At 42.5% G+C, this 26171-nt stretch overlaps 1 protein-coding gene across 8 annotated transcripts in view; it reads left to right on the top strand.

Annotated features, from left to right (window-relative positions):
- The window catches only part of ENAH (ENAH actin regulator), a 136279-nt gene that overhangs the window by 60617 nt on the left and 49491 nt on the right, over window positions 1-26171 (top strand). For 5 of the 8 annotated variants that reach the window (XM_035008677.1, XM_035008674.1, XM_035008671.1 and 2 more), the window contains exons 1-2: window positions 4787-5653; window positions 15250-15427. In XM_035008677.1, the coding sequence (XP_034864568.1) occupies window positions 5213-5653; window positions 15250-15427 (619 nt within the window). In that variant the 5' untranslated portion in view covers window positions 4787-5212. Of the gene's footprint in view, window positions 1-4786; window positions 5654-15249; window positions 15428-26171 lie in introns of those variants that run through there. The other 3 variants (XM_035008678.1, XM_035008675.1, XM_035008676.1) reach the window with 1 other exon arrangement.

Genomic DNA, 26171 nt, shown 5'->3' with positions numbered 1-26171 from the left:
ACTTTCCCCGGCATATTTTGGGGTTCTTACTCAAAGCTGGCAGATAGTCTTTTTACTTCTTGCAGTTACTGTCTCTCACTGCTTTAACCAGTCTTCACGAGGGGAGAAGAAAAGATACAGTGGCAGCCCTGCAGGGGTTTAACATGACGCCGGTGGAGAGGTGATGTGTGGAGTGTGTTGTGAGAACACAGAGAATGAGTTCTGTTGGGGGTGTGGGGCAGGAAAAGCTTTCAAGAAGATGTGACACTTGGGTTTAAAATGTGGGGGACGGCTGAGTATTAGGCAGAAGGTATTTGGGGAAGAGGAAGCGTGCAGATGGGTGGAGGGAAAGGCAAGGGCAGGGTGTGGACATATGGACAAGTACGGCATAATTGTCACTGTGGTGTTGGGGTTTGGAAGGTTTGGAGCACTGACGTGCCCCCAGCACTAGGGTGCTGGAATGGTACCCGGCACTCATCAATAAGTATTTGAAAGAAAGATAGGATATTAAGGAAGACAGTGGACCTTGTCTGCCGTGTTTGGAAGCCAGAGTCTATCCTGAAATGAGTCTTTGGAATGTCTTCACCCGGAGAGTGACATGATCCAGTTTGACTTAGAAAAAGGGGGAGGGAGTAAGAGTGCAGTTAGAAATACCAGTTAGGAGATTGGTGAAATAATCCAGTAAAAAAACTAGGGAGGGCCCAGAGCTTCTGAGCATTGTGACGCAAAGGGGAGGGAGGGAGGGAGGAAGGAAGGAATGAAGGAAGGAAGGAAGGAAGTCATGAGAAATTAGGATTGGCAGGTTGTGATGACTAGGTGAGGGCCTGGGCAGATGAGGGTGCGGGGGCGGGGGGAGGTTCTGGAATGACCCCTGGGTTTGCAGGGTGGCCAGATCCCGCAGTGGTGAACTGAGTGTGATTTGTGATTCTATGAGCGCTTTACACAATATAGAACATGCTATTTATTGTTTACTTCCTATTAGGGAAAAATATGTTTATTATTCCAGTTGGGATGCATAATCTTTTATAACTAGATGGCCTAGCGCCCGTTCATTCTGTGCCCCAGGCCTGTGCACTATGGGTGTGAGCAGTGTCTGTGGCATTGAACTGAAATCTAACATGGTTTTACTCTAAGTGTCTTTAATGCTGGGAATGTTATAACATTTCAGACCTGAGCAAAAGTTGCTATCAGTGCATAAGACAGAAATCCTATCTTTAAAATTCCCAACTTTCTTGTCTAATTTTATTTAATATTTTATCTTCTGAATTACATCTTAGTTTGTGGAATGACTCAGTATCACAACAGACAAGATGCGAATTCTCCTTCTGAAGGTGGTTGGTAGTATAGTAGAGGTTGTGCAGACCTGGGAAGTTTACCGCAGGTGAGCCTCTGTGGGGCAGTAAGTAAATAAAAGAGCAAAATTAGTATCAGGAAGATGAAGTATAGTCAGCCATGTGTACCAATGGCATTTGGTCATAAAGTGAAACTGATTTCCTTCCTGATCTTCACAAAACTACAGTAATTTACTAATTTAATCTCGTGTGCAGTTCCTTTACTGACTCAGAATGTTGAAGACTGACTAGCTGTTTATTTTTTAGACTTGTTACAACACAGATAGAAGGCTGTTTAGAGGATCATAACATTTTTGTCTCTTTTGCTGTGCTTGTTAGATCTGCATTTTCTTAAACATTTTTGTTTCTTTTTGACTCTTCAGTAGCTGTGGTACTTAAATCTTGCCTGCCTTCCATTTCACTTTTCCCTGAGAAACTGTGCATATGTATATATAATTTCAGCAGTTTGCAAGCTCACCCGTTGACTTTCTCAGCTAAAGATCCTAGAGAAAGCTGGAAATTCTTATCAGAAGAACCTGTAGGCTGTCTGTCATCGCTCCATCGCTTGCACACACCTCAGTATACGGGTGGCTCTGTTGGGACCGAGGCCAGTCTTAACTTTAAGGCCCTTGTTAAGTATTTCACCAGGACCAGGGAGAAATGGGGGGAAGTGGCCTACGTAGAGAATTTTAGAGAAAGCTAGTTGTTACAATTACATTTACATTACATTACATTACATGATTTTTATTTTGAGATTTTTAAATTCCAAAGTATCCTCATTTTAGTAAGTTGATGTGGTGTTTCCTCCCTCCCTCATCTCCTCCCTGGCAAGTAGACCAAAATATTGCCAACCAGTTCTATATTGATTCCTGCAGCCTATTTTTGAAGTCTGTGGGTTCATGAAATCCAAAACTGGGAGCCACTGGCCTGTTTTATGCACACCTGTAATCAGAGTTGGTATATGTGTGGTTTTCTTCTCACACCAACCGCCACTTCTTTCCAGTACCAACTGACACTGACTCTCTGGAGTTAGCGTAGCCACCACAGGTTAAGGGCTCAGTCCCCTGGGACTGGCCCCACTTCAGGGACCAGCTGCTGATGGGGTACTTAGGCTACCCGCACATTTAATGCCTAGCTGACCACAAATTCTGATGTTCCTCCCACCTCCCTTCAGGTTCAGTAATTTGCTAGAACAACTCCTAGAACTCAGGAAACTGCTTTGCTTACTGTTACTGTTTTTGTTTGTTTGTTTTCAGTAAAGGATATAATTTAGGAACAACTGGGTGGAAAAGACACATAGCGCAAAGTATGGGGCAAGCACAGAGCCTCCATGCCCTCAACCGGCTTGCCACCCCGCTAGCCCTGTGGTGTGAGCTCGTTGGGGTGTTTTGATGGAGGGAGGGTTCATTATGTAGGCATGATGGAGGACACTATTGCCGATTGGTGAGTGAACCCTTTCTCTGGCCCTTCTTCCCTCCCCAGAGGCGAGGGGTAGGGTGGAACTGAAAATTTCCACCCTCTAAGCATGGCATGGTATTTCTGGTAGCCAGCCCCCATCTTGAAGCATAGAGCTGTTGATGAGCACACCCGAGACACTCTTACTGCCTGGGAGACCCCAGGGGTTTTAGGATCTCTGTGCCTGGAGCTGGGACAAAGCAGGTAATTTCTATTACAACACAGATGTCTGTCTGGTGAGGAGAGGTCCTCAGATGCTGTGGAATGGAATTGGAAGGACTTGGCTTGCATTTGTCACTGAGGACCCCAGCGGGTGATGCTGTCCCTTCTTGTCTGGGCCTTGCTGTGGCTTCTAGGACGACAGAGTTATTCAGGCATAACCTGTCCCTCACAGCTTGCCACACAGCCTTGTTACTTTTTCTTCTCTTTAATCTTTGGCTTTTCTTTGTGCTTCTTGGCTTCGCTTAGAGCTGGGTTTGTATTTTTAGCATCTCATTTTGAAGATTTCTTTTCATCTTCGTTAGAAAACTAGTCAACTAATTTTGTTTGGCATTTCTGTCCTCTCTTGGCTGCTTGGATATGTCTCTTTGTCTTTGTTTCTGTGGTGATAGCTTTCCTAGGGAAATGGAAGTGACCAGACATTTGATTGCTAAGTAGTTTGTATGTATCTTGATTAATCAAGGATTAGTTAAAGCTGTTGAGTTAACTGTGTGCTTCACTATTTGGAATGTCTCCAGCAGCCCACTCCAGAGCAATGGTGGAGAAAAATGGAGGAAAAAGTGGGGACAGTATGTCTAACTCTCTTGGTTTTAGATTTCCTATGTGTATTTAAAAGGTTTTTTTGTTTTGTTTTGTTTTGGTTTGGTTTTTTTAATCATGGAATGACTTAATTACAGCAAAAGGGGGTTTATTGCTTTGGCTTCTATGATCCCACTGGGACTTCTGGAGGAGACATTGTATTATGAATCTTAAGAAACGTGTCCAAAATACTAATTTTTTTGAAAACTGGAAAATACTGTTTTGTTATTTACGATTAGTAGTAGATTTCTTTCTTGGATGATATGTTGTAAGGGGCACTTTGCCTTAGCTTGTTTCACATAATCTTTGTGTGAGGTCCTGAAAATGCTGTCACTTCACAAGTATTTCTCTTGTGAGTGATGAAGAGATTTCAACTTTTGTGCTGACAAGTGCTCTTTAATCAGGCATTTAGAAATAATTCAAGCTTTTGTCATTAACTTGTTTTTATTCCCAGGATTAGTTTACCAAGAAATTTCAGTGCAACATAAAAATTTAGACAGTACCACTCTATTTCAGTGTGTGTGCTGCACAAATATTGTTACGAGTTTTTGTAAAGTTTCTCTGATGGAAAATTAGAAATAATCATGTTCTGAAGTGACTGTTGCTCAGCACTGTGACCCCTGTGGGTCTCCCCTGTTCTTCTGTCATCAAGTCACGTGACGGGGCAGGAGTGTGAGGAAGAAGAGAGGGCCTGAAAGTGACTTTTTGTTTTTGAGGACATTGGCCAGGAACCCACATGATTAGTTGTTTAAAATCTTTGAGGCTAAAATTGGTAGATGAGTGGTGCTTTTGTTAAGGATGAGGTTGATGAGCTACTTGGGGGCATCTCCATTAACTTCTGCTTTAAGCATCAGGTAAGTCTTCACTGTGGAGATTGTGTTATTTTAGTTGGGTCAGCACAACATATCTGTTTTCTTCTGTTGCTCACTCTTGGTATTTGATTCTTTAAAAAATAAGATATGGTATGAAGTAATAAAATACAAATCAGCCTTTTTTTTTTTTTTTAAAGATTTTATTATTTGACAGAGATAAAGCACTGAGCAGAGAGCCCGATGCGGGGCTCGATCCCAGGACCCTGGGATTATGACCTGGGCCGAAGGCATACACTTCACCCACTGAGCCACCCAGGTGCCCCTCAAATCAGTCTTTTTCCCCCTAGTAGTAGTATAGAATATTTAAAAGATGAACCTAGTACTTAATAGGAAATTAAGATCATCTCTACATTTTATTTCTGTATCTCAGGCTTACTTGGTAACAAATAGTTGAAACAAAGCTGAGATTTAGATTCTAGCATAGAAATAGCCTTTCCTTTAATATTTGTCTATGAAGGTTAGAATTAAAACTCTAGAAGGATCTTTAGAAATTATCTCATTTTTACATGAAGAAATTCAGGACATAGGATGTTGTCTTGCCGAAGTGGAAACAGGGACTTAGTTCCATTGCCACATCCATTGATTGTTAGTGGCCACTCCATATTTCAAGGGGAAGATAGAGCTTATCAAAATTTGTTTTGTAGAACTTGAAGCAAGCCTGATGGTAAAACTACTCTTGCCAGTAAAGAGTGGGTAATCACAGGTCACCAGTATTATAAACAGATGTGCAGTTGAACAAATGATGGTTAATTTATACTTGTAGTTGTATTCAGTTTCATGAGCGTGTTAGATACTCAATGTATTCAGTTAGAAAACAATTCTCGTGTTGCTTTCTCTGTGCTCTTCGTGGATCCGGGCCTCCTGCGGTCCCTCATCATACTTCGGTTTTTGGTCTCTTCTCCCCATCAGGCTCTGCCCATAAAGGCAGGAAGCCGCTGTCTTTCTTGTTCCAGCACCCAGGAAAGCACTGATTGTTGGCTAACTCTGTATAGCTGTTTGGGAAACTTAGCATATTTCAAATATCTTAAGTTTGCGTGTTTTATTTTTTGCAGTGAACAGAGTATCTGTCAGGCAAGAGCTGCTGTGATGGTTTATGATGACGCCAACAAGAAGTGGGTACCAGCTGGCGGCTCAGCTGGGTTCAGCAGGGTTCACATATACCACCACACAGGCAACAACACGTTCCGAGTGGTGGGCAGGAAGATTCAGGACCATCAGGTAAGGGTCTGCTAAATCCTTACTGAAAGTTGTCTAGAATCACAAAAGGACGTGTAAAATAGTAAACTGAAGTCGTGCTTTGCCGGTGCACTCAGCATATTCTGTGTGGGAGAACTGGGTACCGGTTTGCCTTCCTAAGGGTGAGGATTTAGAGCTAATTGCACAAAAATATAAGTAAGACTTTAAATTATGAACATGCATGAGGTCTTCTGGCCTGCCAGCTAACTAGGTTTGAGACTCTAAAGTAAATTTAGGACAAACAAAAATGTGAAATACCACTTAAGGAGCAGACTGTATGTTTAAGGAATTGATTTCCTGCCGAAGGTGTGGGGCTAGCGGAAGGAGTTGAAAGTGTAAATAATTTCAGAAAATACTGTTGAATTCATGTATGATAGAAAAATTGTGGTATTAAGGTTGTTGGAATAGTTAGGCTTTTGCGATGCCTATCTAGGATGAAAACCAAGCTTTTATTAATTCCCTGACCTGGATTTCTTAGAAAGGTCACTGAATTTATCAGATGAGTTGATTTCTTGGGCCTTAACAGACCAGGAGCAGTAGATAGAGGAAAATGTAGATGGGGTCTTACTAGCATTCAGTATATGCTAATAGCAGCAAGAACTTCTCTGAAGGACAGCTTTATGAAATGCTTTTGGTTCTGGTAAGATGGTGGAATCAACCAGTGTTAGCCACATGCAGGAAAAATGGAACAGATTTCCAGCTGAGCCCTTAACTGAAGAAAGACAGGTCTCCACTGGGACACCCTGAGGTGTCGTGTGCAGCTGGACACTGCAGCAGCCCTGTGTTTTAGGGTGGCGGTTATAAACTGCGAGCACCTAGGGACTCAGGTTCGTCATGGGTGTGTGTGGTGGCTGTGGGCCTGTGAGCGGTCGGGCTCAGACCACAGTTTGTGTGCAGGGCGGGGCTCCACCCCAGCCCACACACCGTCAGCCTGGGAGGCAAAGGCGTGTGTGGCTTTCTGAAAGATGGGAGCCTCCAACTTCATTTACACAACCGTGGTCCGGAAATTAACAGACACTGGTGACCCTCCTGGGACACCTTGCAGAAACGCATGCAGTGTGGAGTCGTTCCGCGGATAGAGCAGTTCCCCCGCTTAATGCAAACTGCCCAGCCTGCCCCCCTTCCTGCCTTCGCAGGGTCCCTTCTCCCTCTGTTGGCCACCCTGAACCCCACCCTGCCCTGTCCTTTCCCTCCTCGGTCCCCCCCCCCCCCCCGCTCTCCGCCCCATTGCTCAGCCCTTCTCTGGTCCCCAGTCTGTGTACCAGGACCCTTCGCTGCTGGTCGGGAATCCAGGTGCTGCAGAGGGCTCTCCCTCCGGCACTGTGTCCCCGCATGAGTCAGGCCCAAGACAGATCAGACACTCCCAAAGATGCTATTACAGAGAAGAAAGTGAAGACTGCACAACTCAAACTTGCTAGAAATGGCTTAGCATTTTTAATACAACATGTCAAACCAGTACGATACATTTGGTAAATTTGATGCATTGGTCATTTCATAGTACTGATGAACGACCCTAAAAGTATCTAAATGTTGGTAGAAAAGAAAATGACTATTTAAAAATAGTTAGATTGAATTGTTATATTGTACACCTGGATATTATTATATAAATATAATGTTATGTATCAGTTATGCCTGAATGAATGAAAAAAATAACTAGAAATATGTCAGGAAATTTTCATATGAAACACTGAAATTTTTATTCGTAAGTAAACCATGACTTCTAGGTTTTGATAAATGGAATGTTTTTCTTGGAATGTTTGGAAATTTTAAAAAAACTTCTAAATAATTTGTGACACTAAGATGAAATCATTATGAAGATTAAAAAATGTTTAGAAAATAAAAGACTTCGACTGGAGTGACAGGATGTTACATGTAGAAACCGGTAAAACATCTAAGCTGCTCTTTGGACAGATCTTCATGGCATGTAATGAGCTTGACCCAAAGAAAGCAGGAGGAAATACTAAAAATAAAAGGAGATATTAAATAAATAAAAAAGAAATGGGAATTATTAACACAAAAGCGTTTCATTGAATGGAAAAATAGGCAGAATCAAACAAAAAATGAAAAGTTACAAATAAACAGTATTAGGATTAAAAAAGATTGTTACAGTTATAGTAAGGAAATCAATTATAATATTATGAACAGCTTTTCTGCTTCTTCCTCTCCCAGTCCCCCTGCTTGTGTTCACTCTCTTGCTGTCTCTCTGTCAAATAATTAATAAATAAAAATCTTAAAAAAAATATTATGACCAGCTTTAGCCAAGAAATAGGTCATCTTGTAGAAAATATAATTTACCAAGGCTGGCAGAAAAATAGAAAAACAGCCCGACAATCATAAAATATATCAATAATTAATAGTCTGCCCCCCAAATCTAAAAAACAAGGAGGGAGGGTGTCCAGAGCTTTATAAACAAAATCTAAAAACCTTTAAGATATTACCTGTTTTATACAGACGGTTCTAAAGAATAGTATTTTATGAGGCTACTGTAATTTTGATACCTGCAACATAGAACAATTTGAGAGGGGAAGATTATAGGCCAGCCTCAGTATGAGCATTGACCTATAGATATAAAAGCCCTCAGTAAGATACTAGCAGACCTAATGCAGCAATCTATATGGAAAAAATTACCACCTCTTGACCAATAAGGTTTGTCTCCATCTCAGTAATGCAAGGCTAGTTTAACATTAGATAATTAATTAATGTAATTTACCAGGAAAAAGCCTATAAAAAAGAGAGAGATTCAGAAAAAGCATTTTATAAAATCCATACATAATAATTTTCAGCACATTTGGCATAAAAATGGATTTTCTTACACTAATAAGAATGCATAGTATAAACATACATCCAACATCTTACAGGATGGTGTAATGTTGGAGGGGATTACCATGAGACTCGGGAATTACTTGGGGATTTCAGCTTTAATCATTTGCATTTAGCATTGCAGAGGGGAAGGTAACCTAGTGATAGGAAGATGAAGGAATCCAAGCTCTATGGTTTGGAAAGGAGGAAACAGAGCTGACCTTATTTCTTGGTGATACAGTTGTCTACATAAAAAATCCCAGGAGCATCTGCAGATGAGATATGAGAACTAATAATATTGTTGAGCATGTTTGCTGGATAAAAGATCAGTTTATAAAAATCACTAGTATTTTTGTGTACCTAGCAATAAACAATTTGAAAATGTTGTTCAAGCTGACCCCTGAACAACATGGGGGTAGGGGTCACCACCTCCTGTGCAGTTGAAAATCCATGTATAACCTTCTACTCCCCCAAAGCTTACCTGCTAATATAGCCTGCAGTTCACCAGAAGCCTCACCGATAACATAAATAGTTGATGGACACGTTATCTTGTATGTTATGTGTATTAGGCATTGTGTTCTTACAATGAAGTGAGCTGGAGAAAAGAAAATGCTATTAAGAAAATCATAAGGAAGGGCGCCTGGGTGGCTCAGTTGGTTAAGCGACTGCCTTCGGCTCAGGTCATGATCCTGGAGTCCCAGGATCGAGTCCCGCATCGGGCTCCCTGCTCGGTAGGGAGTCTGCTTCTCCCTCTGACCCTCCTCCCTCTCATGCTCTCTGTCTCTCATTCTCTCCCTCTCAAATAAATAAATAAAATCTTTAAAAAAAAAAAAATCATAAGGAAGAGAACATACATTTACAGCACTGGATTATTTCAAAAAAATGTCCGTATGTAAGTGGACCCATACAGTTTAAACCTGTGTTGTGCAGATATTTTACAAAGATACTGCTAAAGTATCAAAGATACTAAGTATCAAAGTACCTAAGAATATATCTGATAAATGGTTGACTTCTTTTCTTTTCTTTTCTTTCCTTCTTTCTTAGAGGTGGGAGGGACCGAGGGAGAGAAAGAGAGAGAGAATCCGATGGGGGGTTTGATCCCACAACCCTGAGATCATGACCTGAGCTGAAATCAAGAGTTAGACGCTTAACTAACTGAGCCACCCAGGCGCCCCTAATTGGTTTCCTTTCATTCCAGACCATCTTGTTAACCTTTTTTGATTTTTTTTAAGATTTATTTATTTTAGAGAGAGGAAGCGGGGGGGAGGGGCAGAGGGAAAGGGAGAGAGAGAATCTCAAGCAGACTCCCTGCTGAGCATGAATCCCGACCCGGGGCTCAATACCCGACCCTGAGATCACAACCTGAGCCTAAACCAAGAGTTGGATGCTTACCCGGCTGAGCCAGGTACTGCTACCTCGTTACATTTTTTAGTGGTTATCAGTCTGTTTTAAGTGGAAACATGTTTTTATACTTTGTTAAATAATATCTAAATTTTTTGTAGTGAGAGCCATTTTAAAAAAAAATCATCCCCCATTTATTTTTCAGATTGAATGCACACATATTACATACATACGTATTAAAATATTCTCCCCCCCTTTTTTTGCTTAACACTTTCTAAGTGTGTATTGTGTTCTAAGCACTGTGCTTACATTTGAAAGAAAGCTGCAGTAAAGAAGGAGTTGTTTCAGTTATGGTAAATGTAATTCGCAGCACAGTGCAGCATACAGAAACCGTCATTTTGTTGAGAAGATGGGGAGGGAGGGTCGTGAATGACTTCATAGACAGGATCAGATACTGAGCCAAGAAGACAAGGAAGAGTAGATGCTCAGTGTATGGTTTGCTCTGCTAGGATGTGTCTGGAAGTGGGTGAGCACATGGAGGATAGAACATTACCATTCATCCAGACTCAGGCTCATTAGATGGGAAGTATTGAGGGTGATGATCAAGTCCAAATCTGGTGGCATCCCTTGTGGACCTCCAGCAAGCAGTTAGTCTTACGTGAACATACCTGCTTTCCCTTTTACTTTTGTTTTTTGAGGGGTGCCTGGCTGGCTCAGTAGAGTCTGCGACTCTTGATCTCAGGTTCGTGAGTTGCCATATTGGGCATGGAGCCTACTTAATAAAATGTAAAAAATAAATAAAAAATTAAGTTTCTTGAGATTATGTACAGTACTGCCTATCCTTGAAAATTAGAAATAAATGAAGTAGTTGAATCAACACGTTCAATCTCTCCCCGTGGTGGAAGTGAACTAATGATCTACATAATATGATTTAAGTAACATTTTCCTCCTCTTTTCTAATATTCTGTTGCTGAACGATTGATAAAGTGAATGTCGCTGTTTTTGCCCGACCTTTTCAGATTATTTGCCAAGCAGGGATATAGATCCACCTTCAAATGGGGCTTATAATTTTCTGATGATGATTTGTGGCCCCCGCTCCGATACGTACAAACATCACATGACAAGAGGCCATCGTTGTTTAAATTGTAAAATATACATCACGTAATATTGACCATTTTACCCGTCTGAGTGTAGAGTTCAGTCAGTCGTATTAGGTTCACTCACATGGGTGTGCAACCATCACCACTGTTCATCTTCCTCCCATGCTGAAACTGAACCCGTGAAACAGTCTCTGTTTGCTCTTCCGTAGTCCTGGCAACCTTCATTCCACCTGTTGTTTTTAATGAATTTGACTATTGTAGGTATTTCAGGTAAATGGAGTCCGACAGTATTTGTCAGTTTGTGTCTGGAATAATGTCTTTAAGAGGTCATCTTATTTAAAAATAATTTCAAGTTTGGGTATTGGTGGATGAGGTAATATAGACAGAGCTTCTCTCTGAGAACTAACACAATTGGACAGAATAATAGTAAGAGGAAAGTGTTTGGAGTGCCTACATGACAACGAATTACAGGTCCATAATCTGCAAGAAGAGAGAACCAGAGAAGTGAGCCCAGCTTCAGACCTCTATTTACCTAGAGGCACGTCTCAGTTTTGAAGGAGGGGACTAAGCAGAGCTTCTGGCGGATTCCTGGGACTAGCAGAACAAGAACTCGGGAGTTAGAACCTGCTCATGAGGGAGGGTTTTCTTGGTAAGCCTTGGGCCATGATTTGGGACCCCCAAGCCCCATCCCCTGGGAAGAGGTTTGCCTCAGAATGAGGCTGGTCTTTACGGGAACTGATACCCAGCCTCTAATAACTTCATTCATTCTGGGATTAAGGTGATTTCAGATTGTTAGTTTTCCTAGCTGCTTGCCAGAAGCAAATGGGTGAATCTTCCCTGGAAAAATATAACGTCATTGTAGGCTTCACAATTTCCGTACAGTTGTCCACACACAGCGTCTGGCATGAAATCAAAATCACCAGGCTCGTGAGGAGGCAAGAGGGGTGGTAACAGAACAGACCCACTGGGAATCCAGAATTAACTTTAGAGTAACTCTCCTTAACATATTCAAGCAACTAGCACAAGGTTGAGAATTTCAGCAGAGAATAGAAACTTGAAAAAAGAACCACATGGAAATTTCAGAATTGGAAGCTCAGTGCTGTTAACAGTTCGCTAGTGGGTTTTACAGCCAACTAGGGACAGCTAAAGAGAAGCAGTAAACGGAATATAGGTCAGAAGAAAATATTCAGGGGCACCTTGGGTGGCACAGTCGGCTCAGGTTGTGATCCTAGGGGTCGTGAGATGGAGCCCCGCATCAGGCTCTGTGCTAGGGGTGGAGCCTGCTTAGGATTTTCTCTCTTCCTATGCCCCCCACCCCAAAAAGAAGAAGAAAATATTCAAACTGAAACTAAGAAATTCTGAGAGAGGAAAAGTATGGACACATAAAAAAACACAGGGGAAACAAAAACTAATTCCAGAAGGTATATGCACCCATATGTTTATTGCAGCAGTATTTACAATAGGCAAAATGTGGAAGTAACCCAAGTATTTGCTGATGGACACATGGATAAAGAAGATGTGGTGTGTGTACACAAGAGAATATTACTCGGCCATAAAAAAGAATGAAACCTTGCCGTTTGCAACAACATGGATGGATTTGGAGGTTATGATACTAAATGAAATAAATGGAGGTTATGATACTAAATGAAATAAAAGACAAATACCATATGATTTCACTTACATGTGGAATCTAAAAAACAAAAACAGAAAACAGAAATAGATTCATAAATCCAGAGAATAAATGGGGCATTGCCAGAGGGGAGGGATGGGGGGTGGTGAAAAAGATGAAGGCAATTAAGAGAAAAAAGACGATTGTGGATGTAGTGAAAAGTATAATGTATGTGTAATTGGACGCATGAGGAGAGGAGAGACTAGGACAGAAGAAAAACTGAGGTCACGAGAAAGAATTTTCAGAAGTTAACAATAGAACATCAATGTAGAAATGCTGTAAACCTTAAGTGGGATAAATACAGAGAAAACCATATATAAACCCATCATATGAAATCATTATAAACTAAATGCAGTGTGAGACCTGTGAGCAGCCAGTGAAGACAAAACAGCTTGGAGATGCTGCAGCAAATGGTCAGCTGACTTCTCAGTAGAAGCAGCAAAAACTGAGAAGACAGTGGGCTTGAAAGAAAACAAGTGGCCTACGTAATAAAAATCCTCTTCGAAAATGAAGGTGAATTAAAGACATTTTCTGACAAAAATGGAGAGAATTCATCACAAGATCTATATTGAAAGAAATTGAAATTCTGAAATGTGTTCCTCATGATCAGAAGCTTGGAAAGGGCAGAAGGAATAAAAAGTAGCAGCAGGTGTAAATATGGGCAGATCTTCAGTGATCATCTGTTGTATAAAGTAACAGTGAGGTGTTGATGCATGTCATACTCTCTAGGGCAGTGAAAGCTTGTATAACTAGCAAGCTAGTAGAAGGGTAATAATAATACACTCTTAAAGAAGGTGGGATGTAGGGGCACCTGGGTGGCTCAGTTGGTTAAGCGACTGCCTTCGGCTCAGGTCATGATCCTGGAGTCCCTGGATCAAGTCCCACATCGGGCTCCCTGCTCAGCAAGGAGTCTGCTTCTCCCTCTGACCCTCCCCCCTCTCATGTGCTCTCTCTCTCAAATAAATAAATAAATAAATCTTAAAAAAATAAAAAGAAGGTGGGATGGAGTTAGCCCCAAATTCATATATAATTTACATGAAACATAATAAATGGACCGAACCCTCCAGTGAAAAGCGGAGACAGGCAGATTGCGTAAGTCATGCAGAATTAATAATCTGAATATAAAACTGTAGCTGCACACTAGGAATTGAGGCTAGCCACAGCAACAGTGAAGAACGACAGAGGAAGGACGACATACTCTAGTGGCAGTCAAGGTTTAGGGTAGAGCTACGGTAATTAAGACACTGTGATGTTGGCTCAGAGATAGGCATGTTGACCAGTAGAACAACAGAGCCATCTAGACACTTGATTTATGAAAAAAGTAAGCCCGCAGCATAGTTAATAGATCGTGCTGGATTGATTGGATGGCCATATTGAAATGAAAAGGAAACTCGAACCTTATTTCACACCAGAGGCTAAACTTTCCAGGTGGATTAGGAGATGTAACTATGAAAGTAGAACAGTAAAGTTCCTAAAATAATATGGAATAATATTTTCATGGTCTTGGAATTGAGAAGCACTTTTTAAACAAGTTACAAAAAGCATTAACCATGAAAGGAAAAGATCACTACTTTGGACTGAATAAAAGTTAAGAACTTGCATTCATCAGAAGACACCATTCAGGGAGTGACAAGGCAGGCTGTACCCTGGGAGAAGGTATTTGCAGCCTGGATAACCCGCGGTGGGGTCCTGTCCAGAATGTATAAAGGACTCTTCCAAATCAGCAGAGAAAAAGATGGACAGCTCAGTAGAAAAACAGGCAAGAGATTTAATTTAAGCAGGTGTTCATAGAAGATATCCACATAACCGTTAGAACATGGAACAGTACTAAATCTCATTAGTAATCAGGGATATATGCAACTGGAACCACAGTGGTATGGTACTCATACCTACCAGAAGTGCTCAGATAAAGGCAGACAATTGCCGTTGTAATGTTGTATGTGTGCTTACGCAAGCTGTTGTATGCTGCCATGGAAGTGAAAATTGATAGAACCAATTTGCAAAGCTACTTGGAGTTGTCTGCTGAAGTTGAGCATGTCTTTGGCCTGTGACAACTCCACTCCTGGGTATACGCTCAACAGAATGGGTGCCCATGTGCAGCAGAAAATATTTAGTAGGGTGTTCATAACCAGTGTTTTTAATAGTGCCAAACTGCAAGCAATGCAAATGTTCATGAATGGGAGGATGGGTAAATAAGCGTGGTTGGTACGATGGAACACCACAGAGCGGTGAAAAAGAATAAACCAGAGCTGCGTGCAACGGAGAGCTGACTCCCACGAACAGTCCTGAGGAACGGAGAGCAGACACTGACAGTAGGTACCGTGTAGCTCCGCTTATGTAAATTCAGAAGCCCGAGAACTGATCTGTGATGCTAGAACTGTGGCCGGCGCCACATGTTAAGCATGTTAAAATATATTTAATGAGGGTGTAGATTTTTTGTTGTTGTTTTTCTGTTGATTTACTGTTTTAAGGCCAGACCTTTGTAACATCAGACAGCTTACCTTCCATCAGACTGTTATTTCTGCTGGCTGATTTTACCAGAGGGAATGGTTTTTAACCTTTTTTTTGCCAAGGCCCGTGAGGAACAGGTTTGAATGAGTACATCCAGTCAGGGTTTGTTGATTCTGCTGAGTATTAGGTTGACTCCGTGAGGCATCCCTGTCTTTCAGGTGGTGATAAATTGTGCCATCCCTAAGGGGTTGAAGTACAATCAGGCTACGCAGACCTTCCACCAGTGGCGAGATGCTCGACAGGTGTATGGCCTCAACTTTGGCAGCAAGGAGGATGCCAATGTCTTCGCAAGTGCCATGATGCATGCCTTAGAGGTGTTGAATTCCCAGGAAACAGGTACGGTGTCTGGGTTTACTTGTTTTCTCGAAGTGCCATGTATATGTGAATGTGAAATATATTTGAAGTTAATTCTTGAATTTCAAAACAAAACTTTGGTTTGTTGACGATAAACATATGGTCTAGAAGGATAATCTCATGAGATTGGTTAGTCAGTCAATTTTTAACCCTCTCTTTTGAAGATAGTTATGCTCCTCCTGCTCTAGAACCTCAGCTTTTCTTGCATGATGTGAGGCTCAGAGAATATGCAGTGGATAGAAGTTATGTGTATGTATCATCTTGCCCTTGTACGAAGAAACACATGTTTTCTGAAACATGTTTTTTAAGTCATTACCGAGCCCATTAATTTCAAGTAGGACTGGATTCCCTTCCTCCACGTTCATAGAACTTGATCCTGAAAGTTGTTTAAAGATTTTAGGAGTGCCCTCAGGTGGTACGAGCCATGAATTGCATCTCCTCTTACACTGCATGGTGGTTAAAAAGAGAGGCAGAAATAATTCACTGTTTAAGAACCCAGGATTTAAATCTGTGTATGCATCAGAGATGAACTGTTTTTTAGTTTTGGTTCACAAGATGGAAGAGGAAAAATGCCAATGTGTGGTGAACTCTTTGGGGAGAGATAGATTTTATATTCTAAAAATAAGTTATATGTAAAACAATGCAAATGTGATTTCTCTTGCTTTTGTTGCGTGCTTAGTAGTGATGTTGAATATACAAATGTGCCATAAGCAAAATGTATTTATATATTTTAAGAGGAGAGATAGAGTAATTTTTGATATTTTGTTGAAGGTATAGAGTTTCAAAACCTGTTATAGATATGTTAAATTTTTATACTATGTCTTATTCTAAGAAGGGTTGAAACATCTAGCTCGTGGGTTAGTCTATTTCAGATACGAATTTCAGAGTAAGAAGACATTTTGGAATCTTGCCGAAACCACCTTTTTATGCCTGTAGATGTTTTATATGAGCTCTTTTGAGGAAATTAAGATTTCTGTAAAGCGTTGGTACATAGCTCTTACATCTTACCTGTTTTGAGAAACCTCTGGAGCTCCTGGTTTGTCAGTAAGTCCAGAGGGTAGCAGAGAGAAGCCCTCGGGTGTGCACCGTCTCAGGTGTAGATGCTCTGAATGCCCACATGTCCGTCTCGTGTCGGCTTTCTGCTGCAGGGGTAGAATGCCCCCTTGTTGTGGTCTCACCATAGCAGAGAAACTAGAATTGTGGCTCTTAATACCCTACGAAGACGCCAACTGCATACCAAATAATGAAAGACCCAAAATGTAGAGGTTGTATGTAGGACACTGACATTTTGGCTTCCCCATATTTGAAATGAACTAGCATTTTTATTTCTAAACCTTCAAAAGAGTGTCCATGGATGATATTAGGAACTAAATGTTACTAAAGTGGTTAAAATGATTATTTCTTATCTTGTCATCAATTTGTTTTTAACCCAATGGAAAGGATTGTTTTTATCAGTGTGTAGTCCTATAGTTTGTTTTCAGAATGCAAGTGCTAATGTTTTTTCTTCTGATCTCCATCTTTTGAAATTAATGAGTCTTAGTGTGGAGAGGCTACGTTACATTCTCTTGTAATTTTCGCATTCTAGAAAGTTTGGCAAGTGGGAAACTCGCCCATCCTCTCACTAGCTACGAGCATTTTGGTAAGGCAAAAAAATTTAATAGAGTCTTCTTAGATGATCTCGAAATTTGTTCTTTTCTTTTTTTTTTTTTAAAGATTTTATTTATTTATTTGACAGAGACAGAGACAGCGAGAGCAGGAACACAAGCAGCGGGAGGGGGAGAGGGAGAAGCAGGCTTCGCCCCGAGGAGGGATCCCGATGTGGGACTCGATCCCAGGACCCTGGGATCATGACCTGAGCCGAAGGCAGATGCTTAACGACTGAGCCACTCAGGCGCCCGAAATTTGTTCTTTTCTGTGTCACAGCCTGGGCCTGTCATGCCGTGGGCCGAGGGGAGGGGGACAGTGGTGGAACAGGGGGCCCGACTTAACCATCTCCCTGCGGGGAGACTTTGGTTTTTAGCAATTTCATCAGAGAAAACAAAGCACGGGTAATGATTTATTTAGAAAATGACTTTTCTCTTAAATTACTGTAGTTAAGCACTAATTTCTGATCTTTGACGGTATTAACTGGCTTGGAAGTGGATGCACAGGAGGATTTGGGTGCTGAGAATCAGAAGGTAGAGTTTTCTCTGTAGATCTCCACAGTGGGACACAATGTCCTCCCCCCCACCCCCTGGATTATTTAGTGGCTCGTCCGTCCACCTGAACAAACGTACCCAGTGATGTCGCCTCTCATCTTGAGCGCACCTTCCCTTTCCACAGCCGTTTGCTGTGGGTTCACAGCCTGTTTCTTGCTGAAACCATCTCTTGTCTTCCTGCCAGAGCCACGTTGAAAAAGCTTAACTTGGTGTCCCCTCCCTAAGCAAACAGTATACCCAATGAACCTCTGATCAGAAGCAACAGAAACAAACATTCCCAAAGGTGAAGTGACTGCAGGCATCAGTCTTTCCTGCTGCCTAGTGATTTGCCATGTTTTAAAACCATTTTTTCATATTGAATACTTCTGTTCATTTTGTTTTGTTGTTTTTTTAGCTGTTAATATGGTTATTATCCACTGAATGTTGGTTTATCCTTCTGAGTGATTTTCAGGTTTTTTTTAAAGTTATGCACACCTTTGTTCAAACAGAATCGTCTTGAGAATCTCAGTGCCTTCACAGAGAAAACCGTAGCGCTGCTCTGATGTGGGGGTCAGAGCCCAGGGCCACCGAGGCACCATGCGGTTCTCTAGAGCAGGGTCTGAAGTTACTAGCCGGTCTCTTTTGCCAAAACCCATAATCGCACTGTTCTCCTTTCCCCTGTCCCTTGTCCCTGAGTTCTCTAAACCCTCAAAAATTTTTTTAAATGAAGAAAAACCTACTTTCTTTGGGGCTATTCATACTGACCTATAAGGTGCTCTGTGTGTGTGTGAGATTTCCATCTCTTTTATGAAAAGGGAGGGTGGCAGGAATGTTTTCCTTTATTTTGTTTTTAACTTGGCGTGCAATTATCTAATATACTGGAAAGTACAGGAGGTGCTAAATACAGCAAGTTATATTTGGAATTTAAAAAACACAAATCACATGTTCTAATATTCTTGAAAAAGAGTTGAATTAGCCTTCGTTCTTCTATACCAAATGCTACAGTTTATCTCTTCTCTTTCTCTAATGATAGACTCGATTTTAAACACATTCAGATCGCATTATCCAGACTGATATTTTTTATTCCTGTGTTGTTTGTCAAGTACATTTATAGCAGTTTTGCAGATAATAGTTGTGGATTATATAAAATGTAAAGTTAGTCCTTGTGATGATTAGTGGAGGTAAATTTGCACAATTTGTTTTTGAGGAAGGTTCGGGGCATTTGAAAATAGGAAATAATTTTTTAAATTCACTTTTTAAAAAGGAAAATCATATGCATAGCCAGTAAATATATTCTGCTTTTGTTCTTCTTGACCAAGATTAAGCATACGTTTGTAGAAGGAAACCTTTAAATATTCTACCATTAACTAAGACTGCTTTTGCTAGATTTTATTTTATAGCTATTGAAGATGAGAACACAATGGGATTCTTATGTTTAAATTTTTTTTTAGATTTTAAAAATATTTTTATATAGAGATTCCATTAATTTTTTTCTTACTGGAAATTTGGTCTGATACACATTTCAGTATGAGCATTTATATGAATTTTATCTCTGCATTTTTTAATCTCTTGGAGATATGTTTTGGAATTAATTGGATTTTAGAAATCTCAGAAAGTTTCTAGAAATACCTTCAGTCAACAGTGACATTGATTTCTCAGCCCTGCAGATGGCACGTTTCACGGGACCAATACTGAGGTCCTCTCACAGACGCCATCAGCTGTGTTTGGAGCGTAGGCCCTGTGTCAGGCCCAGGGAATAATGGCAGCCGGTGCAGGCCTGTGCCTTGCCCTGTGGGCTTTCAGTGGGGCAGGAGCTGCTGGAAACAAGATCAGCACGCTAGGGTACAGTGTGTGAGAGGCTGTGAGTGAGGTCTGCACAAAGGCCTGGGGAGAACCAATGAAAACTCTGGGGTCCAGGGGACATTCGAACGGCAGATGATGTCAGAGGTACGATTTGAAGAATGCGTAGGCCTCAGCCGTGGTAGGAGAACATTCTAGACAGGCTGAGAGGTGGTGTTGTGGCCTGGGTGTGGGAATTTACAGAGGAGGGAAATCTGAGAGAGAAGGTGGGGAAGGCGGGGAAGGGCCCGGTGTCCTGCTGAGGGCTCTGCGTGGCCCGGCGCTGGGCCGGGGAGATGCCGCCTGTGAGGGGGGCCGGGTGCGTGTTTCTGTGAGCAGGTGTGTGCCCTCAGACGGAGGTGATGGGCTGGTGAGCGTGTGCCCCAGGCCTGGCCTGGTTAGGGTGCCGTTGTGATGCTGTGGGTGAGAAAGATGGCGCCCCAAAATGAAACCCTCACGGCCAGGAGAGGAGCAGATAGAGGAGGAGGTGACACCTTCCCTTCCTGCTGTTGTATCCTGCTCCATTTTGTCCTAGAGCTTGTCTAAGGCAGGAACAGTGATCTGTTTATTAGGTGCCTGCTGAATGCCAGGCCCTTACTGGGCACGCGTATTACTGACGATCTTTATAATAACCCTGCAGGGTTGGGGGTGTCATCCTTCTCTTGGAGATGAGAGTGCAGCTTATAGAAGGTCACGGGACCTGCCCTGGGGCCCACAGCTAGACCACTGCATGAGATCGCGTTTAAGATCTGTGTCAGCGACATGGGATGAGCAGGCCCGGAAGGAGGCAGGGGTGCCATAAGGTGATTACGGATGTGTCCCTCCAGCCACTGGCCATCATCCGGGCTACCGGCCAAGATGGCGTTAGCCAGAGCAGGAGAGGAGAGGGTGCGGTTCTGGGCCCTGGGTTACGGATCTGATTCTGGACACACTGTATCTGGAGCACTTTATTTATTTTTTATTTTTTATTTTATTTTATTTTATTTTATTTTTAAAGATTTTATTTATTTATTTGACAGAGAGAGACAGCAAGAGAGGGAACACAAACGGGGGAGTGGGAGAGGGAGGAGCAGGCTTCCCGCGGAGCACGGAGCCCAATGCGGGGCTTGATCTCAGGATCCTGGGATCATGACCTGAGCCGAAGGCAGACGCTTAACGACTGAGCCACCCAGGCACCCTATTTTTTATTTTTTAAAGATTATTTATTTGTGTGAGAGAGAGAGAGGGGGGCAGGCGGGCAGGCAGAGGGAGAAGCAGACTCCTGGCTGAGCAGGGAGGCCGATGTGGGACTTGATCCTGGGATCCTGAGATCATGACCTGAGCCAAAGGTAGACACTTAACCAACTGAGCCACCCAGGCGTCCCTTGGAGCACTTTCTTAATTTCCTCATAAAATCATACGATATTGGACCTCAAAAGAATCCCAGGGGTCATCTTGGACAGTATTTTTCACTGAGTTTTCCTCAATCAACTTATCTTACTGAAGTAACCTTTTGAGACAGACGAAGTGTTAGCTGCTCATCAGGATGCAGTGAGTAACAGGTTTGGGGGTCAGGTGGGTGGGACAGTCTTTTTGTGGGTACGGTCACGTACTGCTTTTATGCTTACCCCTTCCGCACCCTCCCCCACTTGTAAATTCACAGTCTTCACAGGAACGTGAGGTTAATCTGCAGGAGCTGTGTCCCCAGTGTCCAGTTACAAAAATCGGCAGGACAGATGGGACTTCCCTTGAGTCATACACCTGGAGGGGGAGGCACAGCTGGGGTTGGGGATTCTGGCCCTGAGGCCATTTCTCTGCTTTTCAAATCAACATCTTCAAAGCACATTTTTATGTATGTATGTACGTATGTACAAAAAGGTGCTTTTATTATAGCACAGGGACAGGACCTGTGGGCAGACAGAGCTGCGCTGGGATTGTGAGGGGTAACTGATGGGGGTTAGGGATGAAGTAAGTCTCTAAGGAATTTGTGTATGCTGAGAGCAAGGTCTCCAAGACCTCACAGGACTAGCTATTGTCAAGGTAAGGTTAGTCCTTATTGTTTTAGCAAAGCGTTAGTCATGAGACCCTTCAGATGTGTGTCAGTGGGCCACATGTTGAAAGAGGAATTTTAGCATATCCTGGGTGTTTATGGTTATCAGAGTGGGTGACACTGGCTAGAGCAAATCTTCATTGGGAAAACATTAAAAAAAATCCTTGAGGGAGTTGTAGGGGTGTTACACCCTGTATGTCTCAGGGATTTATCAGTGGGCTGCAAGTTGTAAGGAGTCCTCATTGTAGCTTCATTTCTCTTGCCTTCAAAGCACATTTAAAAAGAGTTTGAGGAAAGTCATTTAGGGTGAGAAAATAGGAAAGAAAAGAACTTTCATTTACTTTTTGTTTTATGGATTTTGGTAAAATTTCAAGGTCTTATTGTGATTTAGTGGAAAGCACTTATAATTGGAGTCAGAGACTGTCTCTTCCTCTGGTGGTGGGGTGCCTTCTCTAAAGCTGTTTCCTTTTGAGAATATGTTATCATTATGGGTAAGACATTAGTATTAAACTATAAGATGTTATTTTTGAATCCTAATATTTATAAATACCTGGAAAATTCAGCTGTGTGGATTAACTTGCTTCGAGAAAGAAAAAGTGGCAGAGAGACTTAAGATTTTCTCTAGCCTCTTCCTTGTCTTTACTCCCTGGTGAAGACCTGTCTTGTTACTTTTTTTTCCTCGTAGGAAGTTAGTTAATTCATCTATCATAGGGGTGCATCTAAATGCAAGGGGAAATTAGACTCAAATCTCCTCCTCAAGGATTCTTCTCTCGGAGGGGAGATAAGACGACACCCATCATCCCCAAAAGGAGGTCATCACTGAGGCATAGATAAAATCCTATCTGAAGGGGAGTGAGGTTTCTTTTCATTGGAGCAACTGGGCAAGTGTTGATGAGGTGGCTCTTTGAGCTGATTTTGGAAGGGGGATGAAGTGTAGGCACAGGGAGCCCGGAGATGGCGTGGGAGAGCAGCAGGGGAAGGAACGAGCCGTGTTTGCCAAGCAGGGGCCTGTTTTGTCCTCTGGGGAGAAAGTCAGAAGCTAGATCTGATCAAGAAGGGCCTTTGAGAGCCATGGGTGACACAGAGTTAAGGGAGTAAGGGGAACAATGCTGCACTTGAGAAAGTGGCGGTGGTGTGAAGAGGGAGCTGCTGGAGGCGAGGGGGACAAGCATGAGATTGCCTCGCGGAGACGGAAGTCACGAGAGTAGAGGGGAAAGTGAAACAGGAGAGATCGCAGTGAGAGGTGAGTTGGCACGGGAAACCAGTATCGTTCTAGGTAACTGCTTTCATTAAGAATTCTGGCTGCCCGTTTGACATGACCGTGGCAGAGGTCCATGGGAGAGCAGGGCATCTGCAGGTGATGTGGTACGACAGTTATGTTTGCAAGAAAGAGGGGAAACATGAAAGCATAGCTCAGCATAAAGTTGATTTGTACTGTGAACCTGAGCCCAGGTTTCAGAAGGGAAGGTATGTAGACAAAATTTTGTCTTCAGTAGCTCACAGTACAGGCAAAGAAACTATAAATTTTTTCTACAGATTTTAAAATGAAATCAGAGAGCAAATCTGTTCAGCCTCAGTTTAAAGATTGATTTATTAGAGAGAAGGGGAGAGGGAGAGAATCTCCAGCAGACTCCCTGCTGAGCGCAGCCCAACACGGGGCTCAATCCCACAATCCTGAGATCACGCCCTGAGCTGAATTGGCTCAGCCAACTGAACCGCGCAGGCGCGCCCCAGTTTGGTAACCTCCTGCCGGAGTTAGCACATGCACGTGTCCTCTTCTGTGGGACACGACCCCGTTCTCGCTGGAGCAGTGATGTTCAGTTTGTTAGCCGCGAGACTGCGACAGGACAGCTGCAGTCGTTGTGAGGTGACCTCCCTGGGTTTGGAAAGCCAAAAGAACAGTGGCTGCCATACGCTGTAGTGATAGATGACGTCACAACCACTAACTCAAATACTAAATCTCTTCGCTTAGGACTAAAAGTTACCAGCTCTTTGTAAAGATACTTAAAGCCTATCAGCAGTTTTGACTGACTGTTGTTGACATTGTAGGGATTTTTTGATCTTTGTGTGATTTTGTGATTGTGCCAAGATGCCAATAAGAAAAGTTTAAATAGTCCCAATACCTGAATTGAACACATGACCAGTTGCATATCTAATTCCTTGTGAAAGAAGGTTCTTTGGACAGGCCCACTCTGAACATCTAGTCCAGGAGGGTTCGTTAAAGTAATAGGGTTTCCAGCTGTGAAGGGATTCTGCTGCTGAGTCATATGTCCAAGCCTCCCGTTTCCTGCCTGTGTCTCTGCCTTTCTCAGCTGGGCTTCCACGGGGGAACTGAGCGCTTCTGGAAAGTGGTTTGGGTGATAGATCTCTGCTCTCCCCAGGATGGAACATAGGCATCCTTACTTTCAGTGAAGGTACCAGAGCCAGATTCCCTTGGAAGGCTGCCTCTCACGGGTCCTGTTCCCTTGGCCTCCCTCTGTGCCTCTGCTTTCTGGTCTCGCATTCACCTGCAAGAGCTACCTTGAAGTTCTGGGACTAGAAAGTGACTGTGGATTAGCGCAGACAGTGAACACTACGGTATCACATCCTTCTCGTTTGTTCAGTATAGCCCTATCCTCCAGCATTTGCACTAAGTCGTATTTGGAATTACTCTGTAGCTAGTTCTTGGTCGCTTGGAGGACAGTTTGAATGAATGTTTACCTTGTAGCTACCACTCATAGTCTGCAGACGCTCTCGTTGTCCCCAAGTCATCGGAGAGGTTGATGCCGTCTCTGGGGTATGGCCTCCACCCAGTTGTTCTCCATATTCTCATTTTCTTTGGGCCAAGCCACCTGCAGCATCAGAAATCTTGAGTTGAAAACCTTAACTCAGGATTTAAAAAGTGTGCTCCAGGGACCCTTGAGGACCCTCTCCTAGGCCCTTTCAGGGAGTCTATAAGGCACTCCTTTTTCCTTCTTATACTTCAGCCAAAACAAGGTGCCATAACATACTGAATGCAAAAGCAAATAAAATAATCCAGCTGTATTCTACTAAGCCAAACATTAAAGAAATTTATAAAAATATAAAGCCATGTTATCCTAATAGCTAATAGTTTTTATTTGGGAAATAATTTTTGTTTTGGGAAATAATTACTATAATAATTTTTAATTATTATTTTTAAAATGAATTACTAGAAATTAAAACTGGAAGAATATTATTTATTTAATACAGCAAATAACAGTAGCTATACCTCACCTAAACAAGAGCTGTTCAGGGTCTTTAATGATGTTTAAGAGTATGAGGGGTGCGTGACCAGAACCTTTGAGGGTGACTGCCCTCCCTAATTGGGAGACTGTTGACTGAGAAGAGAATTTCCAATGGCTTTAGTCCTTTCCAGGCAGCCTAGCAAAGAGCTCTTGTCTACTGGATAAGATTGTCTAGTGGATGAGAATTGAGGATTCCATATTTTCTATCTCTTTAGGACCCTGTGTCTCTAAGATAAGCCTAGCTTTGCCTGTACCTGGAAGCCGTTCTTCTGTCGTCATTCTTCCCTCTGTCTGCTCTGTGTCTTCTCTCCTTGCCAGCAGGATGACTTCCTGGGGGCTGGGTGTGTCGGGGAAGTGGGCACTCCTGCCCTGACCGGCACCACCTGTCAACAACAGGGAGAGTGGAGATCTGTTTCACGCTGCCCCATGTGTAAAAATTGCCCCATGAGGAGCTTTGAAACCATCTTCTCTCCAGCACCAGTAAGCACTGTTGCTGTGTGAGCACTGCCTCTTAGAAGTTCAAGTCCTTCGGTTTCTTATTGGTACATATGTGATTTTCCCGGTGATGTTCCAATCGGTGAATCCGGGAAGTATGATTCACAATAAATGAGCTTTAAAATATCTGCTACTAGACTTGTAAGTTCTGGACCACTAGCTGTTTGGGGAAAGCTCCTCAGCACGTCTGTGGCTCAAGTCTGACACCACGTTGTTCACGGGTGTGGCTTTAGTCTTACGGTGCAGACTTCCATCTGGTCCCGCTCCAAGATGGATGTGACCAAATGGCTGACTGAGACAGGACTTTGCTGTTTAATCTGCACGTGTCAGTCTTATTGAAGGTGCCCGTAGCCTGAAGTTTGTTGGCACTCTATTCTCTCTGCCTCTCATTCTTGTTTCTCTGCTTCTCTGGCGGTGGGACATCTTGTCAGGTATTGTCTGACGCACGTCTAGCTGGGAACATTTCTCAGCTTTCTTTACAGATAGCTTAAAATTTAATGAGTGGTGCTGCAGTGATCCGAGGATGTCTTCCTTGATTATCTGCATGTTTTACCGCAAGAGAATAGTAATTATATACACTTACTTTACTTGTATTCCTGAATTTTAATCCTATTTGTTGCCCATAAATTGGAGAAGCATTTGCTGGATGTCAGAAATTCTGATACCTGTTTCGTAGGACTTTCCATCTTTAAATAAGGATGTAGGGAGTAGGGAGAAGCTCTAATAGAACAGAATCTGTCTTGTTCTTCATTGATGAGAACTGAATCGCAGGAACTACTACTACTACTTCTCCGGTGAGACCAGTCACAACACAACCGTGGCAGCCAAGCCTGCCCCGCCATTCTTACAGCTGAACGTGCTTTTATCGGTCTGTAAATGGGATGGTGTATTGTGGACTTGTCTGTGTTTGTAGTCAGCAAAGAGCACGTGTACATTGCTGC

This window comes from Mirounga leonina, unplaced genomic scaffold, assembly GCF_011800145.1.
Source record: "Mirounga leonina isolate KUSES-001 unplaced genomic scaffold, KU_Mleo_1.0 Mir_152, whole genome shotgun sequence".
Lineage (NCBI taxonomy): Eukaryota > Metazoa > Chordata > Mammalia > Carnivora > Phocidae > Mirounga > Mirounga leonina.
The sequence above is the reverse complement of the archived record's forward strand: the minus strand, read 5'-3'. Positions and strand labels throughout refer to the sequence as shown.